The sequence below is a fragment of the Punctularia strigosozonata genome, assembly GCF_000264995.1.
Source record: "Punctularia strigosozonata HHB-11173 SS5 unplaced genomic scaffold PUNSTscaffold_5, whole genome shotgun sequence".
NCBI lineage: Eukaryota > Fungi > Basidiomycota > Agaricomycetes > Corticiales > Punctulariaceae > Punctularia > Punctularia strigosozonata.
In genome coordinates this window covers 117,194-127,880 of record NW_006767437.1, presented here as the reverse complement: position 1 = coordinate 127,880, position 10,687 = coordinate 117,194, and the positions used below count along the sequence as shown (strand labels likewise).

Sequence of the window (10,687 nt, the reverse complement as noted above, 5' to 3'; positions counted from 1 at the left end):
CGCTTCGCCACCGCACCTCACCACCACCACCACCACCACCACCACCCACACATCACAACTTCTTCGCAATGTCTGGTCGCGGAAAGGGCGGAAAGGGACTCGGAAAGGGCGGCGCCAAGCGTCACCGTAAGATTCTTCGCGACAACATCCAGGGTAAGTCGCTCCAGGCACCGGCCTAATCGGGGCGCGATGGGGTGCTGACCCGACGACGACGCAGGTATCACCAAACCCGCCATCCGTCGCCTGGCTCGTAGAGGGGGTGTGAAGCGTATCTCGGGTTTGATCTACGAGGAGACCCGAGGCGTGCTCAAGATCTTCCTTGAAAACGTGAGTCGCGCATTGTGGAGCGTCGCCGAGTTCCCTTTGGCTGACTTGGCTCGCAGGTCATCCGTGACTCTGTCACCTACACTGAACACGCGAAGCGGAAAACCGTCACCGCGCTTGACGTTGTTTACGCTCTCAAGCGTTCCGGTCGTACCTTGTACGGCTTCGGCGCATGATCGCCTGCTTTCTTCATCCTTTGTCACGTAACTTATTATCTTACTTCTTCTGCCACATCACCATTGCAATATGATATGGATATGCTTTACTGGAAAAATCAGCTCCAGTCGTTTGCCCACAGTATATGTGAAGTTTACAGAATAGGTTGCACATTGAGATTGCCGTGAGGTGATTACAACAACTATGCGGAGAGATGACACATAAGGCAATGGATAAATATAATCTGAAGTTATAGCATGAGTGCCGTATAAAATATATGTCGGCGACCAATCCGTGACCCGAAACTTGTCGGTAGCTCGGTATTGCATATAGTCTCCAGCCCAGAGAAAGACGTCGGAGACACCCAACGATTAAGCCACTTCAGATTCATCGACAAATATGTCGTTGTAGTGTTCCAGGATGGTTTCAATAGCCTAGGTATACACAATGGTCAACTTTCATCATCCTCTTTAGGTGCAAAACTGACCTTGTTCTGCAGAGGGGCATCCGCCAGTCCATTTCCTGCATTCATCTGCCCGTCCACTGGTAGCACGGGCATGGCGCCAAATAGTGTCGGTCCGAAAACGATGGCTATGTTTTGAATAGACATAGAATTTTGGGCTTCGGACTGCGAAACTCTAATGAGGGAGCAAGTCACATTCAAGCCTCCGGACATGTTCTTGGATACGTACTTGTGCAGGTGGCCCATGAGGTACTTGAGCGTGGCGTAATTTGGATCGGGCAAGTCGTTTACTCGTTCATGCAAACGGATCTGTCGTAGTCGATCGTTCTCGATCTCTGCGCGATTTCAACTAAGGATCAAGTCCATGCATCAACTTGGGGTAATCATCACTTACTAGCTGCCTCTACGAAGCCTTGGTGGAGGCCGGACGTCAACAATGGGTCCGGCAATTCGCGTAGCCAAAGTTTCAGTACACTAGTGACATTCGTGATATCGGAAGACCATTCTTCCGCGTCCAAATCCACGGAGTTAATATCTTATGGCGTTTCAGTACCCAGGAAGAAACGAGAAGTCTGTATCGACGCTGACCTTTATCCAGTTTTTCCTTCAACTTCGCGATCTTGTTTGTTGTACCGCCGATCCTATATATTCCCTGGAATTCAAGGCCGTACTTTTCGATTGCCTCGCAGCATTTGGTCATGATCTGCGGTACATCAACATTATCGCGCGTCATTTGCTCCGCCAGGTCGACGCCGAAGGTGGGCCGGCCTTTGTCGGCAAGCTGGGGCGCTGACGGGTTCTGTCCGTTGGCACTAGGGTACGCATGAACACGGTCGAGGTGTGCGGGTATTGGAGGTAACTGCGATGCAACAGATATTATGTCAGTTAAGGGAACTCAGTAGCAATCCTGCGGCAACAGCTCACGAAACCAGCTTCCGGGGGACCTTCCCTTCTTGGACCTCTCACTACTCCACCATGAGCGTACGCGTAATTCTGCATGTAGACTCTGAAGTCGCCTCGATTATCGATTGCATCGATTATCGCTTTCAAGCCCTGTCCGCTGCCTTCGTCTACAGAAGTAGGGGAGAGTGTTTGCCCATCAGTGAGGACGATGCTCTCGAACAGATAGGCATAACGGGTGAGGTGGTACTGCAAGCCCAAGTCGATTTCATCTGCACACTCCTTAAGCGCCTATGATTGTATATGTGAACAAGTTGCGAACTACCAGGATTCAGCACGAACTGACTCGTAATATTCGAGGTAACTGGAAATTGAAGTACTCTTGGCGTATCGTCTGTGTATCTGTGACTGCCTTGCGATATACGTCCGAAGCGGCGGACATCCGAGAGCGTACATCATCCTCTTGTCGGGCAATCTAAAACGGCTATGGTCAGATACGAGATGATGGTAAGGTGGTATCACGGGATTACATTCCCGGGATTTTTGCCCTTCAGCAATAGTCCCCCGCCTTTCATAGCCTTCCCGAGGACCCGCTTTCCAGAAGCGCCACCAGGTGATTTGGCCTGCAATCCTCCCGCGCTCGACTCGCCCTCTTTTGCCAGTAATACCCTTTCGAGTTCCTCAGCCGTCATATCGAATCGGGACTTGCTCTTCTCGGTTGCTTGTTCCGACTCTTGTAACGCCCTTTCATAACGGTTGGCCAGCTCTTTGCTCTAGTGATATTATGAGCATTACAGAGGGAAATACTTTTCGCGAGGCGTTACCGTCTTCCGATTCTTGTCAACTTCTTTCGCGAGATTAGCCAGCTCCTCGCTCATTTCGTTTAAGCGTTGGGCGAATCGAATCTTGTTCTCGGCCATGGTCTCATGGATGCGCATGGTGCCTTGCCATGCGGTCACGAATGTGCTGTCAATCGGTATGTTAGTAATGCAGCGCGATGGTAGGCGAAACTGAGCTCACCCAGCCTTGCCGTCATTCATGGCATAGGTATCTGCAGTTGTTCGTGAGAGCTTTAACATATTCCGTCCGTATTCCTCCTCCAAGGCAGCTCTCTTCTTGAAGAATACAGACGCTTCCTGACATCGTTCCTTCTCATCACCTGGTTACGAATAGCGTCGGGTAGATGAACTCACCCGACAAGATATGATGCTCTGCTTTATCCGATCGAGAAGTAAGGGCACCCCACACTGAGGGAGAGTCAATTAACACGCTACACCGGGTACGATGGGCTCACATCCAAGTCGCATAAAGCGCGCAGCACATTCTCATCGGGATTCGGCTCGACCACACTCTGGACTTCGCTGTAGCCCGTCGTGCTGCTCACAGTGTCCCGCCGTTCAAGAAAACTTTCTCTCCAGCGCGAAGAGCCTGAAGGCCGACCAGGAGAGTCTGCGCTCGACCGTGGAGGCGATGCCGAGGGCGGATGCTCGTGTTGTAATGACTGTGGTTGCGGCGACCGGCCAGGGTACAGGTTGCCGTCGACGGAAGCGGCTGCATCAGAGACGTCGTGCGTGTTCCACGAGGCACTATCCCAGCCAGAAGGATGGTCAGCGGAGGGCGGTCCATAGCCATGATCAGACATCGTGAATGGAGAACGTAAAGTAGCCCTGCCTAGGGAATGCTCCGGGCAACGGCGCGTGAGCCACAATCCGCGTGGGCGCCTCTGGTTCTCCGCCGCCACAGGGCTCCGCACGTCCCGCCGTACGGAATTCAAGAGCCACATTTTCGAAGTGAACGATTAGCCACCTCGAGTACATGGTATCCAGCGGCAACATCAGGTCTATGAGTTCTTCTGAGGACATCGAGACATGACGATCTCAATTTGACCGAGCGCGTTTAATTTGATTCGGCCAGATCACGTCCAGAGCATCTGACAATTATTAACGCATTCAGGCACGTACTACGCCGTTGACGGTAGTTATGTTGACCCAGCGTCCGCACCCTCTACATCAAACGACAATCCGTGGCACCGAATAACTATCTTTTCCGCCGACTCCAAGCACCGCACATCGTGCGTAGTACTGGGTAAGTGCAAGCCGCACGAACTGGAGTTGGCGAAGCGCTTCCTTTTCTCCTCCAGCTTTTATACGCGTGATGATCGGTAGATAATCGTCGCCGGATCCTTGAGATGTTCGAAGGTAGATCTCTTCCAATTTCCGCATCAGGAGGCATGCCTCCCAGGATGAGAACGGGAGCGTTCCTATAAAGGTAATCTTGTCCATACTTCGGATGGTGTACGACGTCGTTGGAAGGACTCACCATGCTGTAAGAGCTCAATGGAGTCACATAGAACAACGGCCCACCACGAATTGGGAACGACGTCCTGTTCAAACATCGCGATGAGGTCCAAGGCGGCTCCGGTAACATCGCCGCTCAATCGGCGTTGATGAAATTCGGCATATCGATTTGCAAATTCAAGGCGACGGATGAAGATGACACGCCCTTTACCATTCATGTCTAGAGGCTCGAGAAAGGGTATGGTCTTGCCGACTAATCGAGCGAATACAACAGGTCCTGTGTTCGCAATCAGCAATTGACTGTATGGAGGGGATTGGTGAACACACCATGATCGATATATTCTTGCAAGATCTGATCAACAATCCGACCAAGACCAGGCCAATCCTCTCCAGATGCCGCAAATGAGATTGCCTCGGCGAACTGTTTTTGTTGTACGAGTAATTGCGCCCCAATCTAGGCGAATATAAGCTAAGTCAAGGAAAGCAAGCAGCGATGGACTCACGCGACAAATAGTTCTCCGAACCGCTTCTCGTTTATACAAGTGGCAGATTTCTGTTATCTCTCGCAAAGTGTCGCCGAGTGATCTTTCTCGTTCTGGCGCGTTTTTGTGCAGACCGGGTTCCTCAAGACCACTTCGCCCAGGTTTCAGTGGTACGCGCAGCAGAACTTGATCCGCTCTTTCTTTCCCGATTTCCCCGCAAGAACAAAAATAGGAGGGCGTGAGTCGCCATAGCGCAGCGTCAGATCGAAGATATTCGGCGTATTGCAACACATATCGATCACGTATGGAGAGATCGTTACTAGAATTGGATGATCAGCTGCTTTCGCGTTGCAATAGTGCGAACATACTCATCAACCACGGAATCAAGGATGCTGACGATCTTCATGGTGTCAGCCAGGTGTGCTGCGAGCCAAGTATCCAGCTGAGAGGCATACTCCAGCGCCTCCTCTAGGTTCCCAGAGAACAGAGAGGCGTGTATCATATCTTCGTGGTTCGTCGGGTCTGGTGGAAATTCCTCGAATATCATAGCAGCTAACTCTCTGTAAGCTATGTCAGCTAGATCGTTGCATAGGACTCGCGAAAGTCGTGACTGACTGTAGGCGACGTCTCCTGAGGCGGGGGTCCACGAACACGCCCCAGGCGGCGATGACTTCCTTCCAGTCCCCACCTAGTTCGGCACATACGCGTCTAACCACTTCTTGGCGCCCTTCCAGAATACCAACAATCTGACTCAGCCGATCCCACCAGTTCTCGTACCCATCGTACCGATCATCTTCGGGAACATGATCTAGCTGGATGCGCATCGTCTTGACCTCATCCACCCAACGTCTCCAGGCCCGCACCATGTCCTTTTCAAGAGTGTGGTTGTGATGGCGGGGTTGTGATCTGATATGAGCAGTAAGTCTCGCAGAGAACTCCCGCAGAGTCGCAGAAGGGTGAGATTCTGTAAGGATATTCAAGAAGAACACCGATGCCTCGGAGAGGCCGCGAAGAGTTGTCCTGAGAAACGGTAAGCAAGGCTCCTTTCTGTGTAAATCGCCCGCCCAAACCTTGTGATGTACGGCCAAAAATTCTCATCCTCCCAAGGTTTCTCTAAGCTACTAAGCTGAACCCCTTCTTCTGTCGAGGGTTCGATGAAATGCGTGTTAAGCCATTCCATGATCTCTTCTCCGCACTGAGCTTCTTCCACTTCAGTGAAATCATAATCGGGTAGATAGAGGACTTCGAAGAGGGAAAAAGACGTGTGAAGACAGCGGTAGTGTTCGCTACTAAATTGTGGCTTCACGTCAGCTTTCTGTCCGAGACTTGTCAACGACGTGACTTAAGCACCTGAAAGAGAGCGCACCGATGTCTCCTGCCAGTTTACCCTCGTGAGATTGACATAGTCTCTAACCATCTTGCGAACTGCTTGTGCATAACCCTTGGCCACGTGTCTGGAGAGTCGCGTTAGCATTTCCAACGGCAATCCAGCAACTCTAGGGAATACGGTACTCACGGGAGCGCGCCTTCCGTTTCCGAAACCTCACGTAGTGCGGTGTATGCAATCCATGTATCTGTTACAAACTACTCGAGTAAATGGGCGATATTCTTCGACAATCATCTGCGTGCGATGATACGCACATTTCGCCGCTCGGTCGACGGCGCAAGTTGCATGCTCGCGAAGTATACATGGTTCTCGCCAGCTTCTACCTGGCCAGCGGGGTTTCCTGGTGCTTGAATCTGCGGTATTTAGGCATCAACTGCCGAGTGATATGAACAACTCACTATAGGACGCGAATAGACTGCCACTGAGTCGTCGCGCGGCGAAAGCGCCATGGTGAGCGCTCTCCCAGAGTGCGCCAACCCGTCACTGGCCGCAACGCCCACCAGTGGAGGGACTAGGCATAGGGAGTCTGATGCCATGGTAGATTCTGCGGTATGGATGATCGCGACTCAGAGCCAGCGTCGGTAGGAGTCTCACTGCGAGTCTGGACTGGGGTACCACGATGGCGGTGCGCCGTGTTCGTTCACGTGATATGCAGCGAAAAGCGTGGAACTGAAAATGGTTATGCGGACCTTTCTCGGTGCAACTATATGCAGTATGCGTACATGTTTCTCCTGCCCGCACTTTGGATGTGCTCTGGACCGCCGTCTCATGGAACCATGGAACAAATATCTGCTTCTGCATCTCCCGATCTCCTTCGACTTCCTGTCTATCCCTCCAGACCATACATCAACTCCTGCCCCTCGCATGCACACTTACAGAGCCATGCAAGAAGTCTGCTTTGCCGCACTTCCGCTACGGACGGATCCACTACGAGCTCTGCTACTCGATTCGTGATGGGCTTATGAATTTGCCTTCAATGAAGTTTGTGCTAGTGCATCTCGGCCACGGTTCGGCACCCCATTTGCGCCATTTGTAGAGCCCATATGATATGGGCCCTACAACTGTATGCGCCGCACCTCCAATTTCTCCCCGCTCTGCAGCACTGGCAGAGGGGAACTGTATGGTCTCCGTGCCCTTCCTCCTGGAGGGTCCTACAGATATGCCTGTAATATGACCCCCGGCCTCGTGCCGAGCTTGCAAGGCAGTATAAGAGGGACTTCGAGCGACCCAGAAATGCGATCGCACAACGTCTCAGCCTCACCAGTTCGTACACTCATGCTGCATCCATGACGGAGCATGAATTTGTTGTCAGGATGTGTTTCGACTTAACAGCCCATTGCGTGTACCGGTGCGGTCATATTCGACCGACACGTTCGCAAAAGGCTCGTCAACGTACTACTAGGTGGAATACTCTCGAGCTGAACCACTCCCACAGGTAGATTGCAACAACAGACATTGCCGCCATAGTCGCTCGCACCTAGAAGACGACCATGATTGCGTTGTGACCTGCCATCAGAAGTGCGTGATGTGATTTCTCTCGTATGTTCACCCCGCCAACCGAGGTACAGTATGGGCGAGTCTCAGAGCCTAGTTCTGGACGAGAGTGCGGATTCGTGCGATGCATGTCGCGCTTCTTTGCCAAACGGCCATTGATCAGGCTTCATGTCTCCTGTGTTGTATCGTCTTGGTGAAGGAACCTCTGTCTCTGCTTTGACACTTGCTATTGGACTTCATCCATGTTAGCCCGAGGGCGTTTTCAGTCGCTGGTTTATATATGACCCGTCGTTCACCAATGAATTGTCCGTGGTTTCTTATCAGTACAGCCGCCATGGGCGACAGAGTGATAGCGACAACATATACCCACTCCGATGTCGCAGCTTGTGAGTACTTCCAAGCGCAGCAAGACAGATCAGGACGACGCTGACGATCTCGACGAGGTTACCGGACATAAGCCGCATGTCGCATTTTGTTGCCTTGTACAGTCGTTGTTATTACGATTGGTGGCCCGCATGCATAATCTGCTGACGGAGGCGAGTTAGTAGGAGTACTTTCGTCAGGGAGCTGGGCGAATCCCGGAAGTTCGCACACGCCCACGTTGCACTCAAACCGGCGGCATTGCTTCGTGGAAGCAAGCGTAAGGTTTGGTTGCATTTACAAACGTTGCTCGCAGTTCTTGCTGCAGTCGCTGAACCATACAAAATCGGACCCACAAGCATAAAATCTACGAATGATCTGCCTTATAAATGGACCTTCCTTGAGATTCCAAGGCCGAGAGCTCAGTATACTTCACCACGGCGCGGTTAGCGAGTCGCACTTCCTTACCCTGTTTTCTTGCCAGGCTCAGAATGAGTAACGCTGATGCATTCTGAAGCAATAGAACCCTTCAGACAAAGGTTTCCCGCTCGCTCCCTCGACAGGATTTTGAATCATAGGTGAGCATGCTCTGTGAAGCTTCAGGAGACAGCTATATCCGTGAATATATATCAGTCCTTTCGCTCGCCGCGCGGTCGAGGGTTGACTTTATTCCGCGACCCAGCTTCATGCTTAGTGACATGAAGCGTTACAAGATCGAGGGGCCCTAGCACAATCGGCATCTGGAGCATCGTTTCACGTCACCCAACATCTCGGGCATCATCGATACCTGCGTACGGGGGGACCGTGTCCATGGACTGATCACAACTCGTGGAAGTACTGCATCCCGGCGTGCATAACACATGCAGTCCACCCACTCGGCACGCGTACCCGCGCCCTTGCTGCATCGATCGCATTCATTCGTAAAGGCCGGCGATCACCCTAATCTCCGCATCCTCGTGTAGGCTATTTGTAGCCGAAGTATCATATAATTAACAGTCTGACCTTTCTCTAGACAGGCTACTCGAGTCTTCGATTCCAGCCCTGGGCGGCATGGAACGCCAGCAGTCTCAGGGACTCCGTCTCCCTGCCACCTGCCCGACAACATATGTCATTGGGTCTATTTGCATGATCGTGACAGGTTTCATGTCAGCGCACCGGAGGTCTGCATTCCCTCAAATCAACGACCGACATCGATAATGCACCGTCTCTCAATGAACAGATCACTGTTGGAAGCTGTATGTATTGCCATTTGCATCCAAGAAGCAGTACTCTTACATATATAGTGTCTTGCAGTTGTGCACGTTGATCATGAATGACGGCTAAATACTTGACACTGAGTCCTTTCATTGCCACGCCATAATAGCCCTCCAACGAGGGTATAGCTGTCAGGTCGCGATGAACGCGTGAAACGCGGGTCCCATACATTATGGGTCTGTTCCAGCCACACCTCCCTTGGAACCCGAGCGAATCCTACTCACTGCCGTAATTACTGTAAAGGTATGTATTCATATGATACGGATACACGTCGGTGAGCCATGGACACGCTACGATGTGCAGGGTCCGTCTATGCTGCCATCGTGTAACGATGTTGATGTCCGAAAGCGCCGATGAGCCATCTTCCGAAAGGTCCGAACAAATTAACGGACTTAAGGTGTTCGATGGCCGTGCATGACGCGCAGCGTATATATAAGTGACTATTAACGGACCTCAGCGATGAAGTGAGACCGTCGATCTTTTACGAGTCGTTGAATCACGCGACCACCAAAGCGAATGTGACAGCGATTCTGTCATCCTTACGTAGCGGCTCCCAAGCGCCGACGGCGTGGACGCGGTGCCGACAGTGGCAGTGTTGTCCGATCGCCGAAACCGGTCAATGAACGTCGATACCCATCGATGCATTATATAAGTACAATAGCAATACAAAACGATAAGGATACAAGGCAAGCAAGCGATCATGCGCCGAAGCCGTACAAGGTACGACCGGAACGCTTGAGAGCGTAAACAACGTCAAGCGCGGTGACGGTTTTCCGCTTCGCGTGTTCAGTGTAGGTGACAGAGTCACGGATGACCTGCGAGCCAAGTCAGCCAAAGGGAACTCGGCGACGCTCCACAATGCGCGACTCACGTTTTCAAGGAAGATCTTGAGCACGCCTCGGGTCTCCTCGTAGATCAAACCCGAGATACGCTTCACACCCCCTCTACGAGCCAGGCGACGGATGGCGGGTTTGGTGATACCTGCGTCGTCGTCGGGTCAGCACCCCATCGCGCCCCGATTAGGCCGGTGCCTGGAGCGACTTACCCTGGATGTTGTCGCGAAGAATCTTACGGTGACGCTTGGCGCCGCCCTTTCCGAGTCCCTTTCCGCCCTTTCCGCGACCAGACATTGCGAAGAAGTTGTGATGTGTGGGTGGTGGTGGTGGTGGTGGTGGTGGTGAGGTGCGGTGGCGAAGCGCGGGGAGCGGACGATAGATGGATCTCACCAGCACGAGAGACACCGCCGCCTATATAAGCGTGCGTGGCTGTGCTCGCGTTAAGGTTTCGTTGATTGAAGAAGATCGCGTTTGTCACGTGCGCGTCGAGCACCTTGGACCGTATATAAGCCACCGGGGTCGAGATGGCTTGGTACGCCTTCGTATCCACCCACACTATCCCGCCGGGCTACCGAATACCCAACCTTATCACTTAACACCTCTGCAATGGCCCGCACGAAGCAAACCGCTCGCAAGTCTACCGGTGGTAAGTAATCGTTTATGACGACTTGACCCCCCTGGAGGCCGACGATTTTGCACCTCAGGCAAGGCGCCCCGCAAGCAGCTCGCCGCCA

General features: G+C 52.4%; 5 protein-coding genes across 5 annotated transcripts in view; 2 read left to right on the top strand and 3 right to left on the bottom strand.

Moving 5' to 3' along the window:
* Positions 1-68: 68 nt before the first annotated feature.
* On the top strand, positions 69-500 carry PUNSTDRAFT_43828 (histone-fold-containing protein; the record flags this gene model as incomplete). The annotated part of the gene is made up of 3 exons (XM_007382637.1): positions 69-153; positions 218-327; positions 384-500. 3 exons carry the CDS (start codon positions 69-71, stop codon positions 498-500), a joined length of 312 nt encoding a protein of 103 aa, XP_007382699.1.
* A 149-nt stretch (positions 501-649) lies between these two features.
* On the bottom strand, positions 650-3,494 carry PUNSTDRAFT_101229 (GTPase activating protein). Its single transcript, XM_007382636.1, has 12 exons — positions 3,138-3,494; positions 3,037-3,090; positions 2,864-2,979; positions 2,668-2,809; positions 2,374-2,616; positions 2,190-2,318; positions 1,868-2,134; positions 1,532-1,802; positions 1,338-1,478; positions 1,173-1,278; positions 968-1,118; positions 650-914 (listed from the first exon to the last, which is right to left on the bottom strand). Exons 1-12 carry the CDS (start codon positions 3,483-3,485, stop codon positions 852-854), a joined length of 2,031 nt encoding a protein of 676 aa, XP_007382698.1. The 5' UTR covers positions 3,486-3,494; the 3' UTR covers positions 650-851.
* Positions 3,495-3,779: 285 nt separating this feature from the next.
* Positions 3,780-6,547, bottom strand: PUNSTDRAFT_85773 (uncharacterized protein; the record flags this gene model as incomplete). The annotated part of the gene is made up of 11 exons (XM_007382635.1): positions 3,780-4,103; positions 4,163-4,417; positions 4,468-4,594; positions 4,644-4,941; positions 4,991-5,182; positions 5,238-5,642; positions 5,693-5,937; positions 5,989-6,076; positions 6,139-6,206; positions 6,264-6,362; positions 6,408-6,547. Coding segments are annotated over 11 exons (2,168 nt in total), but the record flags the coding sequence as incomplete, so codon positions are not given.
* A 3,268-nt stretch (positions 6,548-9,815) lies between these two features.
* Positions 9,816-10,247, bottom strand: PUNSTDRAFT_66079 (histone-fold-containing protein; the record flags this gene model as incomplete). The annotated part of the gene is made up of 3 exons (XM_007382634.1): positions 9,816-9,932; positions 9,989-10,098; positions 10,163-10,247. 3 exons carry the CDS (start codon positions 10,245-10,247, stop codon positions 9,816-9,818), a joined length of 312 nt encoding a protein of 103 aa, XP_007382696.1.
* A 240-nt stretch (positions 10,248-10,487) lies between these two features.
* Positions 10,488-10,687, top strand: part of PUNSTDRAFT_51689 (histone-fold-containing protein) — a 1,019-nt gene continuing 819 nt past the window's right edge. The window contains exons 1-2 of the mRNA XM_007382633.1: positions 10,488-10,599; positions 10,658-10,673. Of these exons, the coding sequence (XP_007382695.1) occupies positions 10,560-10,599; positions 10,658-10,673 (56 nt within the window). The 5' untranslated portion in view covers positions 10,488-10,559. The remainder of the gene's footprint in view (positions 10,600-10,657; positions 10,674-10,687) is intronic.